The 19,432-nt window shown below is 36.4% G+C and overlaps 1 protein-coding gene across 1 annotated transcript; it reads right to left on the reverse strand.

Annotated features, from left to right (window-relative positions):
* Positions 1 to 137: 137 nt before the first annotated feature.
* On the reverse strand, positions 138 to 19,293 carry stap2b (signal transducing adaptor family member 2b). The gene is made up of 14 exons (XM_034306871.2): positions 19,068 to 19,293; positions 11,585 to 11,656; positions 11,373 to 11,492; positions 10,508 to 10,564; positions 8,749 to 8,909; positions 6,491 to 6,622; positions 6,023 to 6,092; positions 4,897 to 4,999; positions 3,439 to 3,528; positions 3,262 to 3,312; positions 3,114 to 3,167; positions 2,520 to 2,570; positions 2,053 to 2,172; positions 138 to 904 (listed from the first exon to the last, which is right to left on the reverse strand). The coding sequence occupies exons 1-14, from the start codon at positions 19,149 to 19,151 to the stop codon at positions 852 to 854; spliced, it is 1,218 nt and encodes a 405-aa protein (XP_034162762.2). The 5' UTR covers positions 19,152 to 19,293; the 3' UTR covers positions 138 to 851.
* Positions 19,294 to 19,432: the final 139 nt, after the last annotated feature.

Genomic DNA, 19,432 nt, shown 5'->3' on the forward strand with positions numbered 1-19,432 from the left:
ACGATAACGTATTAATATAAATCTGCACTACTGTCGAGCTGCTGTTATAGAAAATTAATCAACAGCTTCTGACCAATCAGATTCAAGAATACAGTCTTTGGAAAAGGCTAATACAGAAGAAAATTCCAACAAGTAAATCTGTTTGATATAGTTATTTATTTGCATTTATTGTGCTTCTCATAGAAATCAGTATAAGAGCAAAGATAGAAATTCTTTGCATTTTAAAGAATCCTGTTGTGCTTTATTGCGCTTAATGTATTACACCATCTATTACAAATACAACCAAATGATTAGTCGCTGTAGTCATGAAGAAGCTGATAAAGATTATTTACTGAAAATTAAAAAATATATATTTACTCTAAATTAGAATACTGGTTATAAATTAGGAACTAGGTTATAAAGAAGACATCAAATGCAAGAGAAAAACATTAGCAATAATGCTATACAGAAAATTAGATTTTGATTAGCAAAAATGCTATACACTGATTTACTGTCAGAACGGATGTCAGACACAGACGGTAAAGTGGCAAGTACACGCTTTTACATCCTGTTACTTCCTGATTTACACTTGAGTGATGGTAACAACTACAGCACAGGATCAATAAGCTGTTCATCTTCAAGATGCTTCACAAGCATCCAGCCAGCTGGACAACACACACACACACACACACACACACTCTCACAGGTCATTAGTCTCTTCCAAACGTACATTTTGGTTGTGAATGGAGGAATATATTACACTGGAGAAAAATGGCTCAATTTTGCAGAGATTTTCACTGAACGGCTCCTTCATTTGTTTTTTTATTCCTTCACTCATTTTTTAGACAAGCTGGTTGGCCAGGGGTCAGAGGTCAATCTGAAACAAGTCTCATTTTCAACTTTTGCTTTAGTTCTTCATTTAAACCTGTGTAGAAGCAAAAACAAGACAATTAATAACTTTTCAAAAAAAAAACCCCTGTGATTTAGCTCCATTTTCTGTTCTCAATCACTCAATTTTTAATTGAGACTTAAATAAAGACTGCAAATATAATAATTTACATCATAGACAGGGAATTTCTTAACATGACATGATGCAAAGACCAAAAATATAATAACGCATAAAATGGAATAACTGGTCTTATACTACAAATACTTTATTTATTAATTATTATGATGTAAAAACCTAAAATTTGTCTAAAATAATAAACAATAATTTAAATTAAAATGCAAAAACTAATATAATCAAATAAACGTAATAAAATGTAATAAAATCATGAATATTCATATAGTGAGTAATGCAAAGTAACATTATTGTGAATAATGTGATAATTTATTAAATTATTTGCAGGGTTTTGTAATTTATTTTTTAAATTAACAGTGCAGTAATACTACAAATCAAATGCTTCGCGTCTGCTGAATGAATCACGGTATGTGCAAATCTGTTTTAAATGCATAAAAAATGATTAAAGATAAATAAAAATGAAAAATCTCATTTCATTTTAAGGTCCTTTTAATTATACTAAGAAGAAATTTCTTGTTTAGTTTTTAATATTGTAAGTTTTCTATCTCTAAAAAAGGGAGTCATGTGAAAAAAAACAAAAAAAACAGCAGACTTTCCTTTCCCTGAAGGTCTAAAGTAGGATTAAAAGAAAGGGAGTCTGATAAAAATCATTTAAAGATGCTGTTTGTAATCTTTAAAATTGTTTAAAAGTGTTTCTGGACCTGTACAAATCCTCTAATTTCAAAGCTACTTTAATAAATTGGGGTTTGTGATATCGCCAATCAGTGGATCACACTACAGGTTTCTGTTTACATTTTTCTGGCCCTGAAATGAGCTCCACCCCCAGCTGATCTTTTTCTTTATAAGGCAACACACAAGGGAGTTTCAACACAGGAGGTGAGGGGCGTCCGATGAGAGAATGGAGAAAAGCACGTCAATGTTTTGTAATTGCAGCACCACATATACAGCAGCAGGCCTTAAATATTACATACTGCCCCTTTAATAGTTCTGAAAGTCATGGATAGTCACACACATGCCCATTCTCTGTTCTAAATAAACAAGTTGATCCTTACTGTCAGAAAGACTTTCTGCGGCACGTCCTGGAGGTCCTGGAGGTCCTGGAGGTTTTGGGTTTGGTTCGGAGGTCAATGAGGCATGGTGTTGGTACCTGGCTGGTGGAAGCAAAGCGCCGTCTGCAACAAAGATTTCATCAACATACAACTTTTTCTTTCTGAAGCAGATTTTTTAAAATCAAGAACAGATAGTAACAGTTTCATTGGCTCTTTTGTATAGTCTGTTTTCCTAACTAGCATGCTAATTAGCTAGTGACAACAAACACAATGTAGTTGAAGTGATTCATTGGTATATTGCTAACTAGCCAATGCTTTATGGGTACGTTCCGCTCCTGAACTCTACACTTATGTCATATTTGAACACACAGCGTTTTATTCTCTGTATTATCATCATTATTGCTGATATAAATCTTTACATCTACAGTATAATGCAATGATAATAAAAAAGTAAGAGTCAGGTCACCTACTTGGACCTATCAGCAGGTCAGGCATAGACGTCTGCTGCACCAAAGGTTTCACTGCAAACACACAACAACGTTTCTCATTATCATATATCTTTTTCTGTATTCTCCTCTGAATTTGTCTCAACCTGACTTTACAGAGTGACCTTAGGCAACAACAAGCTAAATTCAAGCTAAATGTGACCTTATGACCCCATATCATCACAATCGGTTACCTAAAGTTAGCTAGCTTGCGAGAAAACCAAGCTGATACTATCTTTTACACAACAAAACTAACATTAAGCTAATTATTATTAAACTGTAACTAAGTTTGCTGCTAAGATATCATTGCTAGATGTCCTAGATATCATGCTCTCTAATTTCAGTTCAATTTTCTCCAAATATTCTCTGCCATATTATTATTCATCTTTATGAATACTTTCTTTTATCTGTCTATCATATTTGATTTCTGTTTTTATTTCCTTCTTAATGCTGTTTTTATGAGTGTTAGCAGTGGTGTGCTAAATCTTTATTTCTCCATAAGCCAATATTTGCTTTCTTGAATAGATATTTGAGCGTAAAGACAGAAGCTCTACCCGAGAAAAGAAGCACATTCTTTACCTGGGGCCCGAGGAGGAATTGCTGGACTTTCATCAACAGGGTCCTCTTCCTCATCTGAAACACACACACACACACACACACACTTTACTCACACTTTACACACTTGGCACAATGAGATGAGAGGAAAACAAAGAAGAGAGGGACTGACCGGAGGAGTTTAGGTAGATGCTTTCATTTTTCTGATATTTCTGCCTTGGAACTAAAGGATGAGGTTAATGTTATTATTAATGTTATAATGATAATGCTTGTATTTGTGCTTTCTGTGTATATATACATATGTACAGTGTGTGTGTGTGTGTGTGTGTTATAAGAACATGTGTAGTACCTGGTTTGGGGGGTTTTTTATGGGGCACAGGGCTGCTAGATGCATAGCGCACATTCTTCTCTCCATTCTCCTTATTGTCCTCTACATACTCTAAAAGAAAAAAATGATACATTGTGGATTACAGGAGAAGCTGAGGTATTACTGAGCACACTCACAACACACACACACACACACATTGAAGCAGGACAGCAGTGAGAAGATCCCCACGTGGAGATCAACGAACAGGTACAGTGTCAAGAAACCATTAATGTTAAGTTTTTTTTATATCATGTAAAGCGGTATACCCAAGGTTGCAAGCAAACTAGCTAACATTAGGCTAATTATATTGGATAACAAAACCATTGGCCAGGTTAGCTAGCATCCTCTGATCTATTATTATTATTATTCATCTATATGGATATTAGATTAATTCATTTTACTGTTTCAACCTCACTCACTTTCTCTCTACCTTTTCTCTCTCTGTCACATTTAGATGGCACACGCATTACACATGCTCATGATAGAAAAATACATCAGTGACATATTGAAAATATTTCAAATCTGTAACCAAACTAGTGTTTTTTTTTTTAGACGACTGTTAGTCTGATATCAGTAATAAGTATCAGATCAGATCAGATCAGGTGTGTGCAATCCTGTTCCTTTCTGATTCCCAGATATCAAGTAAATCAATAACTGCTTCACTGAGCACATATTGAGATTCTCACGCACACACAAACATATCAGTCACACTAATCTGCTAAACACAGTTCTCGGAAAGAGATGGGCTGAACACAGATTTATGTGCGTTCATATCTCTCTTATAACATTATATTGGATATCCAGCTGCCATAAACCTACTTCACAGAGGTCAGTTTATGAGATTTTTTTATACAGGCTGCAAAAAAGGGCGAGCCATCACAGGTATGGGTGTGTTGTTTGAAGGAAACGTGCTGATATTCCCAAACGCTGGGAATGCTTCCCTCTCGAGAAACTAATCAAAATTCTTTCATTAGTCATGACTTCTGACTGTGTATTGATGAGGACGGCAGTTCTACTGTAAGTCAGTTAGACTATATAGATGAAACTATGCAGACAAAGAGTTATAAACATGCTCCCTATCAATCACAAGCACAAGATTAAAGTCAGATTAGATTAGATTTGTCTGACTATTTTGCCGAGTGCTTATAAGAATGTGTGGCTATCATGTTTCCCCATTACAATGTTCCCATTTAGACAAACTCTGACATGGAAAATGCTTGTGTGAACGTTCCTACAACATTGCAGAAACATTCAGAAACATTATATAAAAATGTTCCAGACAATTTAACGGAAAATTCTAGATGTCTCCAGAACCATAACGTTCAGAAAACCTTCTGCAAACGTTAAACTGTTAGCTTGGTCGCAACCCTCTTGCCATTTCTTTATTCATTCGATTAGACACTTACTTCTCGTTACTATACTTTTATGTGAGCTTCTTACCGATGTTTTTTTCGTATGTCTGCTCCAGAATCAAGGGCTTGAAAACTCCTCCAGTCTTCTCCATCAGATAGTTTATCACATCATGGAGTGTGGGGCAAGGAATCTGGAACAAATGAGTGCAGTGTTTGATGCTTTTTTAATGCTCTCAGAAAACACACTGATCAATAAAGCTGCAAGTTAAGGGCTACATAGTATGTGTTAATTATATATGTAAGGAATAAAACACAGCAGGAACTTCTGTTATAGGAAAATAATCAACGACAAAGTGGTGTGATGAAGCATACCACAGCAATATGCCACTGCTAACATTTTAAAAATACAAAGGAACATTTTTAATTCGTTTATGTGACTCGTCCTTCGTATAAATAGTTATTATAGAAAGGATACCGTATTAGATCAAGTGCATTAATATAAACCTGTGATTTGCGGCTGCGCTACTGTCAGAACTGCTGTTATAGAAGATTAATCCACACCTTCTGACCAATCCGAATCGAGCATTAAACAGCGCAGTGAGTCTTTGCCTCAGCTGGTTATTGTATTGTAAATTTACCACATCCACTTTCTGTTTTATATCGAATATTTCAGAGCTCAATCTCTATCTTACATCCACGTTTGACCACAAACCTTTTACATTATGCAAACCTGTATTGCATAACAACAATAAAGTTCACTTATCTACTGGAAAAAATCTTAACATTACTTTAGGCACTTATCTCAGTTTGCATGGGTTATAATAAATGTAAATTATAACAGCTTTATAAAAGTGGTAACCCAGCAATTACTCACACACAATCCACACACACACAGGAATGTGTGTTATCTAAATTCTTGACTGATCATTAATCAACTTTATGATAGATTTCCCAGAGACACTCAGACGCATTACTTCCTTGTACTGGAAAGTACCTCCACATTAAATGTTGTGGCAACAAAATAACTGTGTTAAGTATGAAACCAATGTAAACTGACTCTGTGAGTGAAAATGTGATAAATCTTTGCTATAGTCAGTCAAACTGAGCACTATATATTGCACTATATACAGTACATCTGATTTTTAAAAGGTTTTATAGTCATTTGACTGTAACAGAATGTTCTGAGCTGTACTTTCTAACAGTTTCGTACTCACTGGTTTGTCAATAGCAATGGCAAATCCTCCCTCAGGGATCCGTGTAACTCGGTAATGTCGGAAAACTGACCTGTTCAGCAAGGGAATAAGGAAACAGAAAGAGAGATGAGACATTCCAACGTTTCAATGATTTCAGTGTTATTCATCACAAGGTATAGCATCAACACCAATAATAGCCAAAGGGAATGAAGACACATCCACATAACACACCTTATATTGCAAACCTATCTGTCTGGATGATACCTGTTATGTATTTTTGTTATGTTTTGATACCTGTTATGGATTTATTTAAAACATAACAACTGTTTTTTGTAAAGTCTTTTTAAAATCTTTAAATTCCAGGTTCATGTGTGTGAGTATACAGGCAACTGTGTTTGTGTGTTTGTGCATGCGTGCATGTGGTAGGCCTAAACATACACAAACATGCCTCTGTGTGTGTGTGTGTGTGTGTGTGTGTGTGTGTGTTACCCGTTGAAGTCCTGCCGAGTAGTAACAGCAAAAGAGTTTCCATCTCGGCTGGGTCTGAGCAGCAAGTTTCCTTTTCCTTTGTGCTTTTCCAAAAGGGTCTCGGCATCATCTCGGAACACCCTGTGAAAGCACCTACAGAACACACACAATGTGATAAATTCAATTTACAACACTCTTAACGTCGTAGGTAAAGGGTAAACTAAATTCACATCTACTTGTCATGGAAACACAGATTATATGGCATAAAACAAGCATACTGGTCTATAATTTATGCTGCAATATAAGTCAATAGATGCAAGGAAACTTATATATCTACAAAGTCTTTTACTGGCCAGGAGTCTGTACTTATATCAGCCAAGAAGATCAAGAGTCTGAACATCAGCATTTCAGTGGTTTATGTATTGGTGTCAGCTCTTCAAGGAATAGTTCCTTGGGCTATCCATGCAGGAATCTGAACTTACATCGGCATATCATAAAGTAAAGACAGGAGTCTGAATCAACCGTCTCATCAACTGAGGAGTCTGAACTCTTGCACTCTGGCATACTGGCCAATAAGGACAAACTCTGAACTTAGTCTTGGATATAGAACAAAGGTCTAAACTTGTGCTGATATATTGGTCAATAATAATCACACGAGCCTGAACCAATATCTAGAATATGAGCCAATCATAACAGGAGTCTGATCATACACTAGCATATCAGCCAATACGGACGAGTGTGTGATCTATGTGACATATGGGACATTAAGAACGTGAGTCTGAACTTATGCTAGCATAATGGAGAATAGGAGGAGCCTGAATTGATTTTGTCATAACGGCTAATGCCTACAGGAGCCTCAATCTGGCATATTTACCAGTGAGGAGAGAGGACCAAATTCAGTTTGGAATATTGGCCAGTAATAACGGGGACATGGACTTACACTGGGATATCAGCCAATAAGAGAAAGAGCCTGAATTCCTGTTAGCATATGTTCAATAAGCAGCGGAACATCAACCTACTGTGACATATGAAAGGAGGAGTCCGAACTTACGCTGACATACTGTCCAATTAGAAACTACACTAGTATATTAATCAGTAAAAAGAGGAATGTGAACTCATGCTGGTATATTAATCAATAAAAGGAGGAGTGTGAACTCATGCCGGTATATTAATCAATAAAAGGAGGAGTGTGAACTCATGCCGGTATATTAATCAATAAAAGGAGGAGTGTGAAATCATGCTGGTATATTAATCAATAAAAGGAGGAGTGTGAACTCATGCTGGTATATTAATCAATAAAAGGAGGAGTGTGAACTCATGCCGGTATATTGATCAATAAAAGGAGGAGTGTGAATTCATGCCGGTATATTAATCAATAAAAGGAGGAGTGTGAACTCATGCCGGTATATTGATCAATAAAAGGAGGAGTGTGAATTCATGCCGGTATATTGATCAATAAAAGGAGGAGTGTGAACTCATGCCGGTATATTAATCAATAAAAAGAGGAGTGTGAACTCATGCCGGTATATTAATCAATAAAAGGAGGAGTGTGAACTCATGCCGGTATATTAATCAATAAAAGGAGGAGTGTGAACTCATGCTGGTATATTAATCAATAAAAGGAGGAGTGTGAACTCATGCTGGTATATTAATCAATAAAAGGAGGAGTGTGAACTCATGCTGGTATATTAATCAATAAAAAGAGGAGTGTGAACTCATGCTGGTATATTAATCAATAAAAGGAGGAGTGTGAACTCATGCCGGTATATTAATCAATAAAAGGAGGAGTGTGAACTCATGCTGGTATATTAATCAATAAAAGGAGGAGTGTGAACTCATGCCGGTATATTAATCAATAAAAGGAGGAGTGTGAACTCATGCCGGTATATTGATCAATAAAAGGAGGAGTGTGAACTCATGCCGGTATATTAATCAATAAAAGGAGGAGTGTGAATTCATGCCGGTATATTGATCAATAAAAGGAGGAGTGTGAACTCATGCCGGTATATTAATCAATAAAAGGAGGAGTGTGAACTCATGCCGGTATATTAATCAATAAAAGGAGGAGTGTGAACTCATGCCGGTATATTAATCAATAAAAAGAGGAGTGTGAACTCATGCTGGTATATTAATCAATAAAAGGAGGAGTGTGAACTCATGCCGGTATATTAATCAATAAAAAGAGGAGTGTGAACTCATGCTGGTATATTAATCAATAAAAAGAGGAGTGTGAACTCATGCCGGTATATTAATCAATAAAAGGAGGAGACTGAACTTACACTGGCATTTCGGGCTGTAGGGACACGTAATTGTCAGGTTCTGTCTTAGGTACTGCATCTTTTTCAGCGATGTCTTTGCGTCTCTCAGTCTCTTTTTCCACGGCTTCTTTTAGCATGTGAATCTGACCAGGCAGCAGGTTGAGGGAGGTAGGCACTTCCAGCTGTGAGACATAAACATCTGTAATTAACCTGCATTCCCAGTCTATCTTCTCTTCAGTTCTTCAGTGATGATAAACAAGACCAGTGGAACTAGAGTGGAAACTTACATCAACAAAAACTTTTTTTTTGTTCAGATTTACAAACACCAGTTATTTTTAACATTTTTATTTCACCTTGTAAGTCAGAAATTCCCCCTCTCAGAGCGTGGCATGTTTCATCATTTAATGATGGTGGCAAAACAAAACCACATGTTTACAGTAAATTGGCACTGACCAGAAACCTCAGAAAGAAGTCTGAGTTAGAAAGTGTAAGTTACAGTTAAAGGAAATGACAACGATTTTTGTGCTTGTAAATAAGGTCATGTAGTGAAGTGGTACAAAATACTCAACTGGAGAAGAATGCAGTTTGGAATTCACACAGGAAAAGGAAAAATGAAATTTGCTATGCACTTTGTGTTATGTACGTGTGAATGAAAGAACATTTTTTGACAGGCTCTGTTTAAATGCTGTTAGCAGCCGATGTGTGAATGTGCAGTGAATATCTAACACGAACACCAAATCTAACAAACACCAAGTACCACTGTAATAATAAGTCAGAATTTTGAGCAACATTCTGATTATTTTACTGAGGCTTCATTCAATAAACTTTCTCATTAGGGCACATTAGGGCAAATGTGCAACAAATAATGGGAAGTGCTCTTAATAAATCAGATGGTGAGATTTTATGGACATTATCAAGATTGTTTTTACACACACAAACCTTTAATAAATCAGGCTCTCTGACCACTGTGCCACTTGAGAGATTTGGTTGTTTTTTTTTTACTTTTACTCATTTTAGGTAAAAGTTTATTTATCCAACAGCGACAACAGTAGAAGAGACAGGAGGTGTCACTAACGGTTAAGCCATTACGGACAACAGTCTAAACTTGTGCTGGAATATTGGCCAATAAGGGCAAGATTCTGTAAATATATTACAATTATAATTCTGAAAATATATTAGCCTATTGTGCAATAATGACAGGAGTCTGAACTTCCAGTGGCATATCAGCCAATAAGGGCAGGAGCCTGGACGAGGAGAGGAGGATCTGTGATATCACCCAATAAATGGAGAGGACTAAACTCAGTCTGGCATACAGGCCAGTAATAGCAGGGACCTGAACTTAAACTGGTATATCAGCCAATGAGAGGAGTCTGAACTCATGACTGCCTGTTGGCCAATAGGATCAGGAACCTCAAGCTATTGTGACATAAGAAAGGAAGAGTCTGAGGTCACTCTGGCTTAGTGGCCAATAAGATAAAGAGTCTGAACTTACGCTGACCAATCATCGAAGAGCAAAAATTTGAAGTGGTATATTTGCCAGTAAGATGAAGAGTCTGAACTTAGGCCAATAAGAAGAGGAGTTTGAGCCTATGCTAGCATTTCAGCCAATAAGAAGAGGAGTTTGTTCCCGTGCTGGCAATAAGAAGTGTGAATGCTGGCATACTGGGGAATAAGAGGAGGAGTCTGAACCTGTGCTGGCATATCGTCAACAGTAGAAGAGTAGAACAAAAGAATATTGTAACCCAAAACTGCATGACTGTCTATGAAAAGCCTTACTGACCTTAGCCACGGATAAGATGAAGCCTTTCCACAGCTCACGGGCTTCTAGACTTGGAGCCTAAAACATTAACATTAACAATAAAACACTGAAATTAATTACTGGATATCAGGCATTAAGTTTGGAATGATATGGAAAATGAACAGTGTGATAACTGTACAGTACGACAGCTGTAAACGCATCACTATTTGATTACAGCTTCCTGTTTGGTTCTTAGTAAATCAAGGTATCTGATTACATCCACCATTTTTCAGAGAACGATAAAATTCCTAAGCAGATTTGTTAAGAGGAATTACTCTTCAGGCTTCAGTAGTTGATCAGAATGATGTAGAAATACAGCTTCATTTTCACTTACGGATGCACCAATTAAATGTTTTCACAGTTTTAATGCAACACCAAAATACTCTGTGAAAACATTTAATTGGTGCAAGTTGGTTAGTATCTTTTTTTTTTTTTTTTAACATAATGAATCAACACCTTTTTCTTCTGTAATGTGACACATTTCTGATTGAAATATGTTCAGGTGTCAAATAACCTATAGGTTTTATTCAACATTTATGGAGAGAATTTGATCTTTTCTGTGATTGATATTGATGATTCAAGTACAATACGACTAGTGGAACAAATTAAGAAGTTAAAAAAAGGTTGATTTTGATTACAGGTTGTCTTTAATTGCAAAAGCTGTTTAAAAGGTGTCGTTGAGACGCCCTGATTGCTGTTGTTCTCTGCCAGGTAATGATGAGTTTCTGAATAATTATCCTAACTGTAGTTATCCCAACATTGTAACTTTGACTTCATAATTATAATAATAATAAACAGTGTAACAGAGAATGTGAGCTAAAGAAATACATATGTGATTAATGATTACCGTGAGGTAGATGTCATCGTCTTTTAAGCGCAGATGGAGTCTCGCTGAGTCAAGTTTCCGATCGAGAGTGAAGTCATCAGTCAGAGAGATAAAGGTTGACAGATCCTGCTTTTCCACATACTGTTATCACACACAGACAAATGTGAGTAAAACCCGTTAGCGTGCATAAAAACCTTAGGAACACAATGTAAAAAAAAAAAAAATGAACCTACATGATTGTCCTTGCTGTCGTTGTAGAAGAACAGAGCGTTCCCACACAATGCAGCCCAAAGCCTGCGACCAACCTAATAACAAAAACACAAAAACATTAATGTCCTTGGCACCTTAACACAAGTAGGAGTGTATGTGTGTGTGTGTATATAGTGTAGCATTATGACTATTTACAGTGCTTTTCACATTCACATGAATGTTTGTGCTGCTAGGAAAAAAGTGCACACTGTATCCATAACAACATAGTTAGTATCAGCTAGCTAACAAGCCTAGCTAGTTAGATTTATTATTATGAATAATGCAGTGATGAAAATCAAGAGAATGTGAGCCATTGGAATAATTGCAATATATCATAAATCTCCTCATAACTGCTCACTAACAACACCTGTTTTTCACCGGCACTTTGTCCTCCATGTTGACTCACCCCAACTTGCGACCTGATTGGTCAGGAGGCTAAAAAAGCATTTGATGTCTGCAATTTTTTCAACTTTTAAAGCTCTATTTTGACATAAAAAGATGATGTAAATGTTTGACTTTATTACTTCATTATTAAAGATTACTAACTCTGGGGAAATTAGTTTTATGAAAAAGTTTGTTCCCACCACTTTTTTGCCATTTCTGGCAATTTGTGATCTAATTTTTTTATTTGCTGAATAAAATGGCATTACATTACATTTTTTGTCCTGAATATTTACAACAAGCTATAAATTTTATTTATTTAGTTTCATTTACTGATCATTTTAATTTTTGATATAATCTTTTTTTTTTTTTTGTAAAAGTAAACACAACACTTCTGCTTTTGTCTCTCATCTGAAGTCATGTTCTACCAAACTGTTGCGACATGGATGTGTTTTTTTTCCTGTTTGGTTACTACATCACGTTCAGCTGCTGACATGTAAGAATAATTAGCAGCTGAAACGGCCAAACAGGTTTGAGGAATGAGAGGAATGAAGGAAAAGGTTGTAGATAAAAGGTTCAAAAGGTTCCCTATTCCTCTCTGCTGAAAAGCTGAACCATGAACGAGTTTATTGTGAATGTTTTTAATTCCTACAGAATCACTTAGCATCATACTGCATGTAAGAGAAACATTCCTGGGACACCACAAATCACTGACACACTTTCTTGTTGGACTTGTTTCAAAACTCGAGGCATCCTGCTTCTGTGTCAGTCCTGGCAATAAACCACAAATATGTGGCTCAGAGATTTCATGCCAAATGTAGTGTTAACATTCACAAAGTGACATCATATAACACGTTTTTATCAAAATGATAAAAAAAAACAAAAAAAAAAAGTTCAGAACACCTGAACATTTATTTCACTAAACTGGTCTTGTACTATTACACATGGAGAGCATCCATGTGCATGACGATGATTTAGATAAAATTTTAAACACAAAGTTGGACAATTAGCATGTCAAAAGCCAGGCTAACACTCTATGATTTTGGAACGCTTTTCATTTTTATTTTTGCCATTGCCAAGAATTTTTATAATTGTGTCTAAACTGCGAGTGAATCGGATGATGAATCGGATGTGCACGGCAAGGAACCGGCTTGTTTCCCGAGTGTGAAAGAAAAATAAAGATCACAAAAACACCCAGATAATAGTAGTGGCACTAACTGAGCAGTAGCAACAGTGTCTGCTGTGTCCATATTTCTGGTCTCTGATTTTCTTTTAAAGTTTCACCTCTGAGTTTCAAAACTGAGCAAACTGAGCCAACTGAGCACTGCCTGATTGTCAACTTATCACTTTTCAGACTGAGATGACTATCAGTGACATTCAGCTTTGGATGGTCATGCAGCGTGAGAGCTTCAGCTTCAGAGATGCAGTGTTCACTGTTCAAGAGAGCCACAAAAACTGGTTTGTCTGAACAGTTAAAGATTCTTAGCTTCCTAAGGATTTACTTTAACCTTTGAGTGTTTCTCTACAGGGACAAACTGAAGAATCGTTTAAGGCTGAACTGTACGGAGTGAAGGGATTGCAGGTTGTGGAATATACTCAAAAATAGGTCCAAAGAGTTTTTTTCTTATAATACAAATAGCACATGAGCACATGAGTGTTTTAAACTCTCTGATATTAACTGACACTGAAAATTGGTACTTTTTAACCAAGGCTGGAAAAGGTTCAACAGGCTTACGACAAAGTGTTAAATCCCAAGTTCTGGAAAAACAAAACTGAGAAGTGGAAAGTGTTTAAATATGTCTGATTTAAGGTGGTAGAAAAAAAAATCTTTTTCCCCCTAAGATTGCAAGGTTCCATCTAACATCATTTCAATTCTGTGAAAAAAAAAAGCAGACCTGGCAACACCGTGATACAATATGGATGAAAAGCTATGGGACTTTCTCCGTTAACCAGGGAACCGCAACGCTAAACACAATGCTAAACAGCCTGAATTATTGGAAGTCAAGCGTTCATACAGGGAAGCTCAATTTCATCCACCTGTTAAATACACAAACAAATTCCACGTATGACTTCTCACTTTTATTTCAACAGGAGAAGCAGGTTTGTGTGAGCATGTGGGTAAAGGGTGTGTGTGTGTGTGTGTGTGTGTGTGTGTGTATGCTGTGTCTCTGTGAGGGGCGTTTGATTGTTAAACCAGTTCTCTTGGATGTTTTGTGACACTATGTGACGTGACTCTCTGCTGTTAGAGACATCAGTCACTTTGTTAAGAGGAACTCAGATGAGTCTTTTGGTTAAACAATAGCCCTGAAAAAAAAATCATAAGCTGTTTGTCGCTGTTTTTGCTCTATTCTGCTTTGCAGGTGGTGTGACATACAGGAGGAACCTCAAGACACAACTCAGACATTGTGCATGTACTGTGTCTCTGTGTAGTACAGACAGCAGGTACAGTGGAGTTAAAAAGTTTACACACCCTTTTAAAATAGCAGGTTTTTGTGATGTAAAAACTGAAACCAAGAGAAGTTATGTCAGATATTTTTCCTCCTTTTAAATGTGATATATCAACCAACAAAATTCAAGTAAAAAACAAATAGGATAATAATTTAGTTGCATAAGTATGCACACCTCTTAACTAATACTTTGTTAAAGCACCTTTGGCGTGTAATGCAGCACGCGGCAGACTTTGGGTGAGAGTCTACCAACTCAGCACATCTTCATTTGGCAATTTTATTCCACTCTTCCTTGCAAAAATGCTCCAGATCTATCAAATTGCCAGACAATATCCTGTGTTCAGCCTTCTTCAAGTCATTCCACAGGTTTTTAATAGGATATAGATATGGGCTCTGACTGGACCATCCCAAAACTCCCATCTTCTTCTGAAGCCATTCATCTGGAGTTTGTGTTTTTTCTTCAGCTGTCTAACAGAGGCCTAGCAGAGGCCTGCAGGTTTTGTGCCAAAATAGATTAGTATTTGGAGCTATCTATAATTCCTTCTGTCCTGACTAAATCCCCAGTCCAAGCTGAAGAAAAGCAGCCTCATTGCATGATGCTGCCACCACCATGCTTCACTGTGGGTATGTTCTTTGGGTGATAAACTATCTTGTTTTTGCGCCAAACATATCTTTTAGAATTATGCCAGAAAAGTTCATCAGACCATTTCAAGAAAATCTTGCTATATCACATTAAAGGTGGTAAAAGATCTGATATGATTTCTTGGTTTCTTTCTTTCTTTCTTCTTCTTTTTTTTTTTTTTTTTTTTTTTTACATCACAGCAACCTGCAGTATTAACAGGGGTGAATAGATTTTTTTATGTCCACTGTATAACTAACTGTGACTTGCCCTTACAGGGCCTCATAGCCAACATATAGTGAAAGTGACACACAGCCTATTATTTTATTCCTTCATTAGGTTAATTGTGATGATTTTGAAGCCAGTTTGTGTCTTCCGACCATCACAAACAATTATCTTCCCAGATTTTCACATCAGGTTCATGAAGTTGAGGTTTCAAACTGTGAATCTGTGAATCTTGGAATTGTGAATTGTAATTGAGAAAAAATAATAATAAGGAGGGACTGCAGGCTTTCACTTCAAAACCAAAATAGAGTAACTACTAATCATTAAGTAATGTCATTTGTCATTTACAGACACAAACAGTAAACTAACTAGCTGGCTAACATTACCACTATGTTCACTCTACATTCATGTCACACCAGCATAAATCATCTGACTGCTGCTCCACCCCAGTGAAGAAAAGAACGAGAGCAAAGTCCAGAGTATCTGCCCCATAAGTACACGCAAATGTTTACACCCTTATTATGAGCTCTATCAGGTGTGTTAATGCAGGAAAACCCCTTTCATGGTCCACTGGGCATTTCTAGTTTACCGTTACAACAACAAATGCTGCCTACGGTAAACTGATTCTATATCCTTGATGCATTTTTAAAAAAAAAATCTTTGTCTACATCACCAAAGTGTGGACTTGGAGTAGGGCGACAGAGTTTATTGCACCATTTGGCAATGAAGTTGAGTCAGGTATCATCTTGCGCTGGCCTATAACACCTGTAACCCCAGTAATGAAGTCAGAGACATACTAAAATTTCTTCTTTACCAAAAATATAATAAATTCTTCAAAATCCTCATTGGGTTCCATACGACCCAGTTATTGGTTTCATTCTGATACCTGCATTTTAACTTGTACACAAACTGCCATGAAAAGAAAAAGCTTGCTGGATAATAAGTGTCTAATGACTGAAGTTTCTAAAACAGTGATAAATACTGTATATTGTAGGTTGGGATGAGTGCTAAAGTGGCTAAAATTGTCAAAATAATTTTAACACTCAAAGTTGAAATACAACTACACCACTTTTTTATGTGACTATTGTTAAGATTATTACTGTAACATTTACAGTGCATTTACAATAGGAATTAACTTGACACTACTATAAAACAACAGCATTTTACAGCCTTTCACATCAGTATTACAGTTCCATCAAACTGTAAAATTACAGCGACTTACAGTAAGAGTTTTATAGCTGCAGCTTACGGGCAACTTAATTACAAATGCTTTACTGTAAAACCTACAGGAAACCTTTTTACAGTGTACCAAATGTCCAAATTTCTCACAACGGTTCAGATGCGCTGACCGAGATGTTGTCTGGTAAGTCATTCAAGTTCTGAGGAAGAAATTTGAGCTGAACGAGGAAGCTCATTCCATCACTGAGGATCAAAACAAATCAGATTTTTTACATAACAAGAAATGTCTCATTGATGAAGATGTGAGTTGGCATGTGGGTGTGTGGTCCAGAGACTATCATCTAATCATCTAATCATCTAATCATCTAATCTCATTACCATGTTGTTTTTCACTGGATGACGTTGGATGGAAAGAAATCTGCAGAAACCTGAGAAACAATGGCGTGTCACGTGACAGACGTCCTGCTCAGTCCTTCACAGTTATACAGAGAGTTTTAATTAAAAGAAATTACACCACAACTCTGTTGAATTCTGGATTCTGATTGGTCAGAAGGTGTTGACTGCAAATCACAGATTTTTATTAATGCAGTCATTTTAATACATTACTGTTGCTATAGTGACGGCTCATTTACAGGGACTTGTACTCCTGACGCTCCATTTTGGCTACTTTGTACGTATATAAAGGACGTACCACAAATTACTCCTAATTATTTCATTAATTATTAATTATGTAAATAATACAACATACTCATTGCAGTGTATAAAGAAGTCCGGCTGAAAACTTTTCTCTTAATCTCTGTGTGTACAAAGTGGACTAGAAATGTATATTTATAGAATAGATTAGAATAGATTAGAATAGTTCAGACTATCTATAATTACAAATCTCTCCTTTATGTTCATTTATTTTTATGTTAAACTCTTTTAGAGTTCTAGAGCATTTCAGGAAAAGATAAAAAGAGTCTCAAACAATGTAAATATGTCTTAAAATACGACAGTGATCCTGAATGTCGTTCCTTTACGGTTAGGGTTCTCTAATTACAGGTAAAAAGAACGCACCCATGAGGAAAGCTTCTCTAATAAAAGAGAAACGAATTAAATAAAAGAGCTTAGAATAAAAGTAAATTAGTATACAGGACACCTGTAAAAGCCCAGATTTTTTGTTTGTAATCAAAGATATAGAAATACAGCGTGTCTCCATACAGAGGGGAAATTAACACTTTCAAGCAAAATGTCTTCCAAAATGTTTCATGCTTAGTTTATATTATATATATTTTTTCAGATAGCCTTTACGAACGCCTTTAACAAAAGAAGAAGGTATTGAAATCATTCTCACGGCTGGATCGGGAAGCTGTCACAAGGTTGCGATGGACTTTAACAGGAAACATGGCGAGCGCATCGTACACCACACTGCTGCCAAACTTATTAACAAATTCATAAAGACTGGAAGTGTTGAAGATCAACAGAGAAGTGACGTCCACGAACATCCACTGACGAGGAGACAAACGACGTGCTGCTGACAAACACAGTCCCCTACGTATGGAGACTTTTGGGACACGCTGTACATCATTCTGTTCTATTCTAATGTACACTGTTAAAAGAATGCTATAAATTTAGAGTATTTATTTTCTAGGTTTGTACAGGATTCTCTTTGTGTCTACATCAATGCGAACTAGTAGGTTGTTTTTGTGCCGTTTATTTCAGCAACTGTTTCAGGTAAAAACAAACCCTCTGTGAGTTTAAGTTCATGTTCTAGTAAAAACTTTGCTTTAGTAAAGAACTGAGCAGTGGCTCAGTAGTAGTTAAGGCTTTAAGTTATAGTGCAGAAGGTCATGAGTTCAAATTCCAGCAAGCAAAAAAGCCTTAACTTTCGCCTGCTCACGTGTCTCCTGCCTCAACTCTAAGTCTCTCTGGAGAAAAGCGTCAGCCAAATGTAGTCAATTATTATTTTTTTTAATCGGGCATTTTAGCTGACTTTGGAGCTCTCTTTCTGCTACGAAGCTCATTATGTTTCAGTTGATCATTTTCAAAGTCCCTGATTCAGACACTTTGTTTATTTAACCAAAATTTTGGGGAGAATTTATACATTTATTTATTTATTTATAAGATATGGTGATCCTGTATTACATTTTGTTTACAATATTTGCTCTGTTTGTAGCAATTTTTGATTTATTTAGTTTTATTCAGACCCAAATGCACATTGTTTTGCTTTGTCACCATATCTTATAAATAAATACATTTTATTTAATAAATCAATTATATTTTTCAGTCATAATTTCTCTTCAGTCACATTTCATTCAACATTATCTTAGAACTGAAGTTGTGTCCAGAGTGTACCTTTATACTCCTAGTAAATATATTGCAGTACTTTACTGTAAATGTTTTACTCTGTACACTGATTCTGCCCGCAAATTAATGTACATTTTACAGTATTTTTTTTTTACAGTATAGACTATGAATATATATCTTATATCCCATTTGGACTCCTTCACGTGTCCTGTGTATGAATTTAGAGAAGTACCTCAAAATGACAAAATAAAATCTAAGTTGATTTAATCAAGCAGTAACATTAGTCTAAAAAAAAAAAGTTTGCATGCATTAATGAGAGAAGAAACTCACTTTATCCTTAAACGACCTCTTTTCCAGAAATCCCTGATAGTAGCAGGGGGGCAGCTGGTATTTAGTCCGCTGCGCGCGCCTCATCGCAGCTTGTACAGTAACCGAAAAGCGCGAGGAACTAAACTTCAACACACACACACACACACACACACACACACACACACACTTCTACTGAAGGAAACACACACACTTCTACTGTACAATTCGTTAATCCACCTCGCTGACGTTTAGCCGAGTGTGTGTGAGTGTGTTCTAGAGTGTGTCCAGGTGTTTGCTACAGGTGAGTCGTGACAGGAGGAGCTAAACGAGGCCCCGCCCCTCGCGTGATATGATTGGCTGGTTATGAGGCACAGGCCGAAATACAG

This window comes from Pangasianodon hypophthalmus, chromosome 8 (genome assembly GCF_027358585.1).
Source record: "Pangasianodon hypophthalmus isolate fPanHyp1 chromosome 8, fPanHyp1.pri, whole genome shotgun sequence".
Classification (NCBI taxonomy): Eukaryota; Metazoa; Chordata; class Actinopteri; order Siluriformes; family Pangasiidae; genus Pangasianodon; species Pangasianodon hypophthalmus.

What these genes read in the sequence shown, in the direction of transcription:
- stap2b (XM_034306871.2), bottom strand. Translation starts at nt 19,151, where the DNA reads ATGAGGCGCGCGCAGCGGACTAAATACCAGCTGCCCCCCTGCTACTAT. An exon ending in ACGATGACATCTACCTCACG is followed by an intron (nt 10,565 to 11,372) that starts GTAATCATTAAT and finishes TTAATGTTTTAG; the next exon opens with GCTCCAAGTCTAGAAGCCCG. An exon ending in CATCTACCTAAACTCCTCCG is followed by an intron (nt 3,168 to 3,261) that starts GTCAGTCCCTCT and finishes TGTGTGTTTCAG; the next exon opens with ATGAGGAAGAGGACCCTGTT.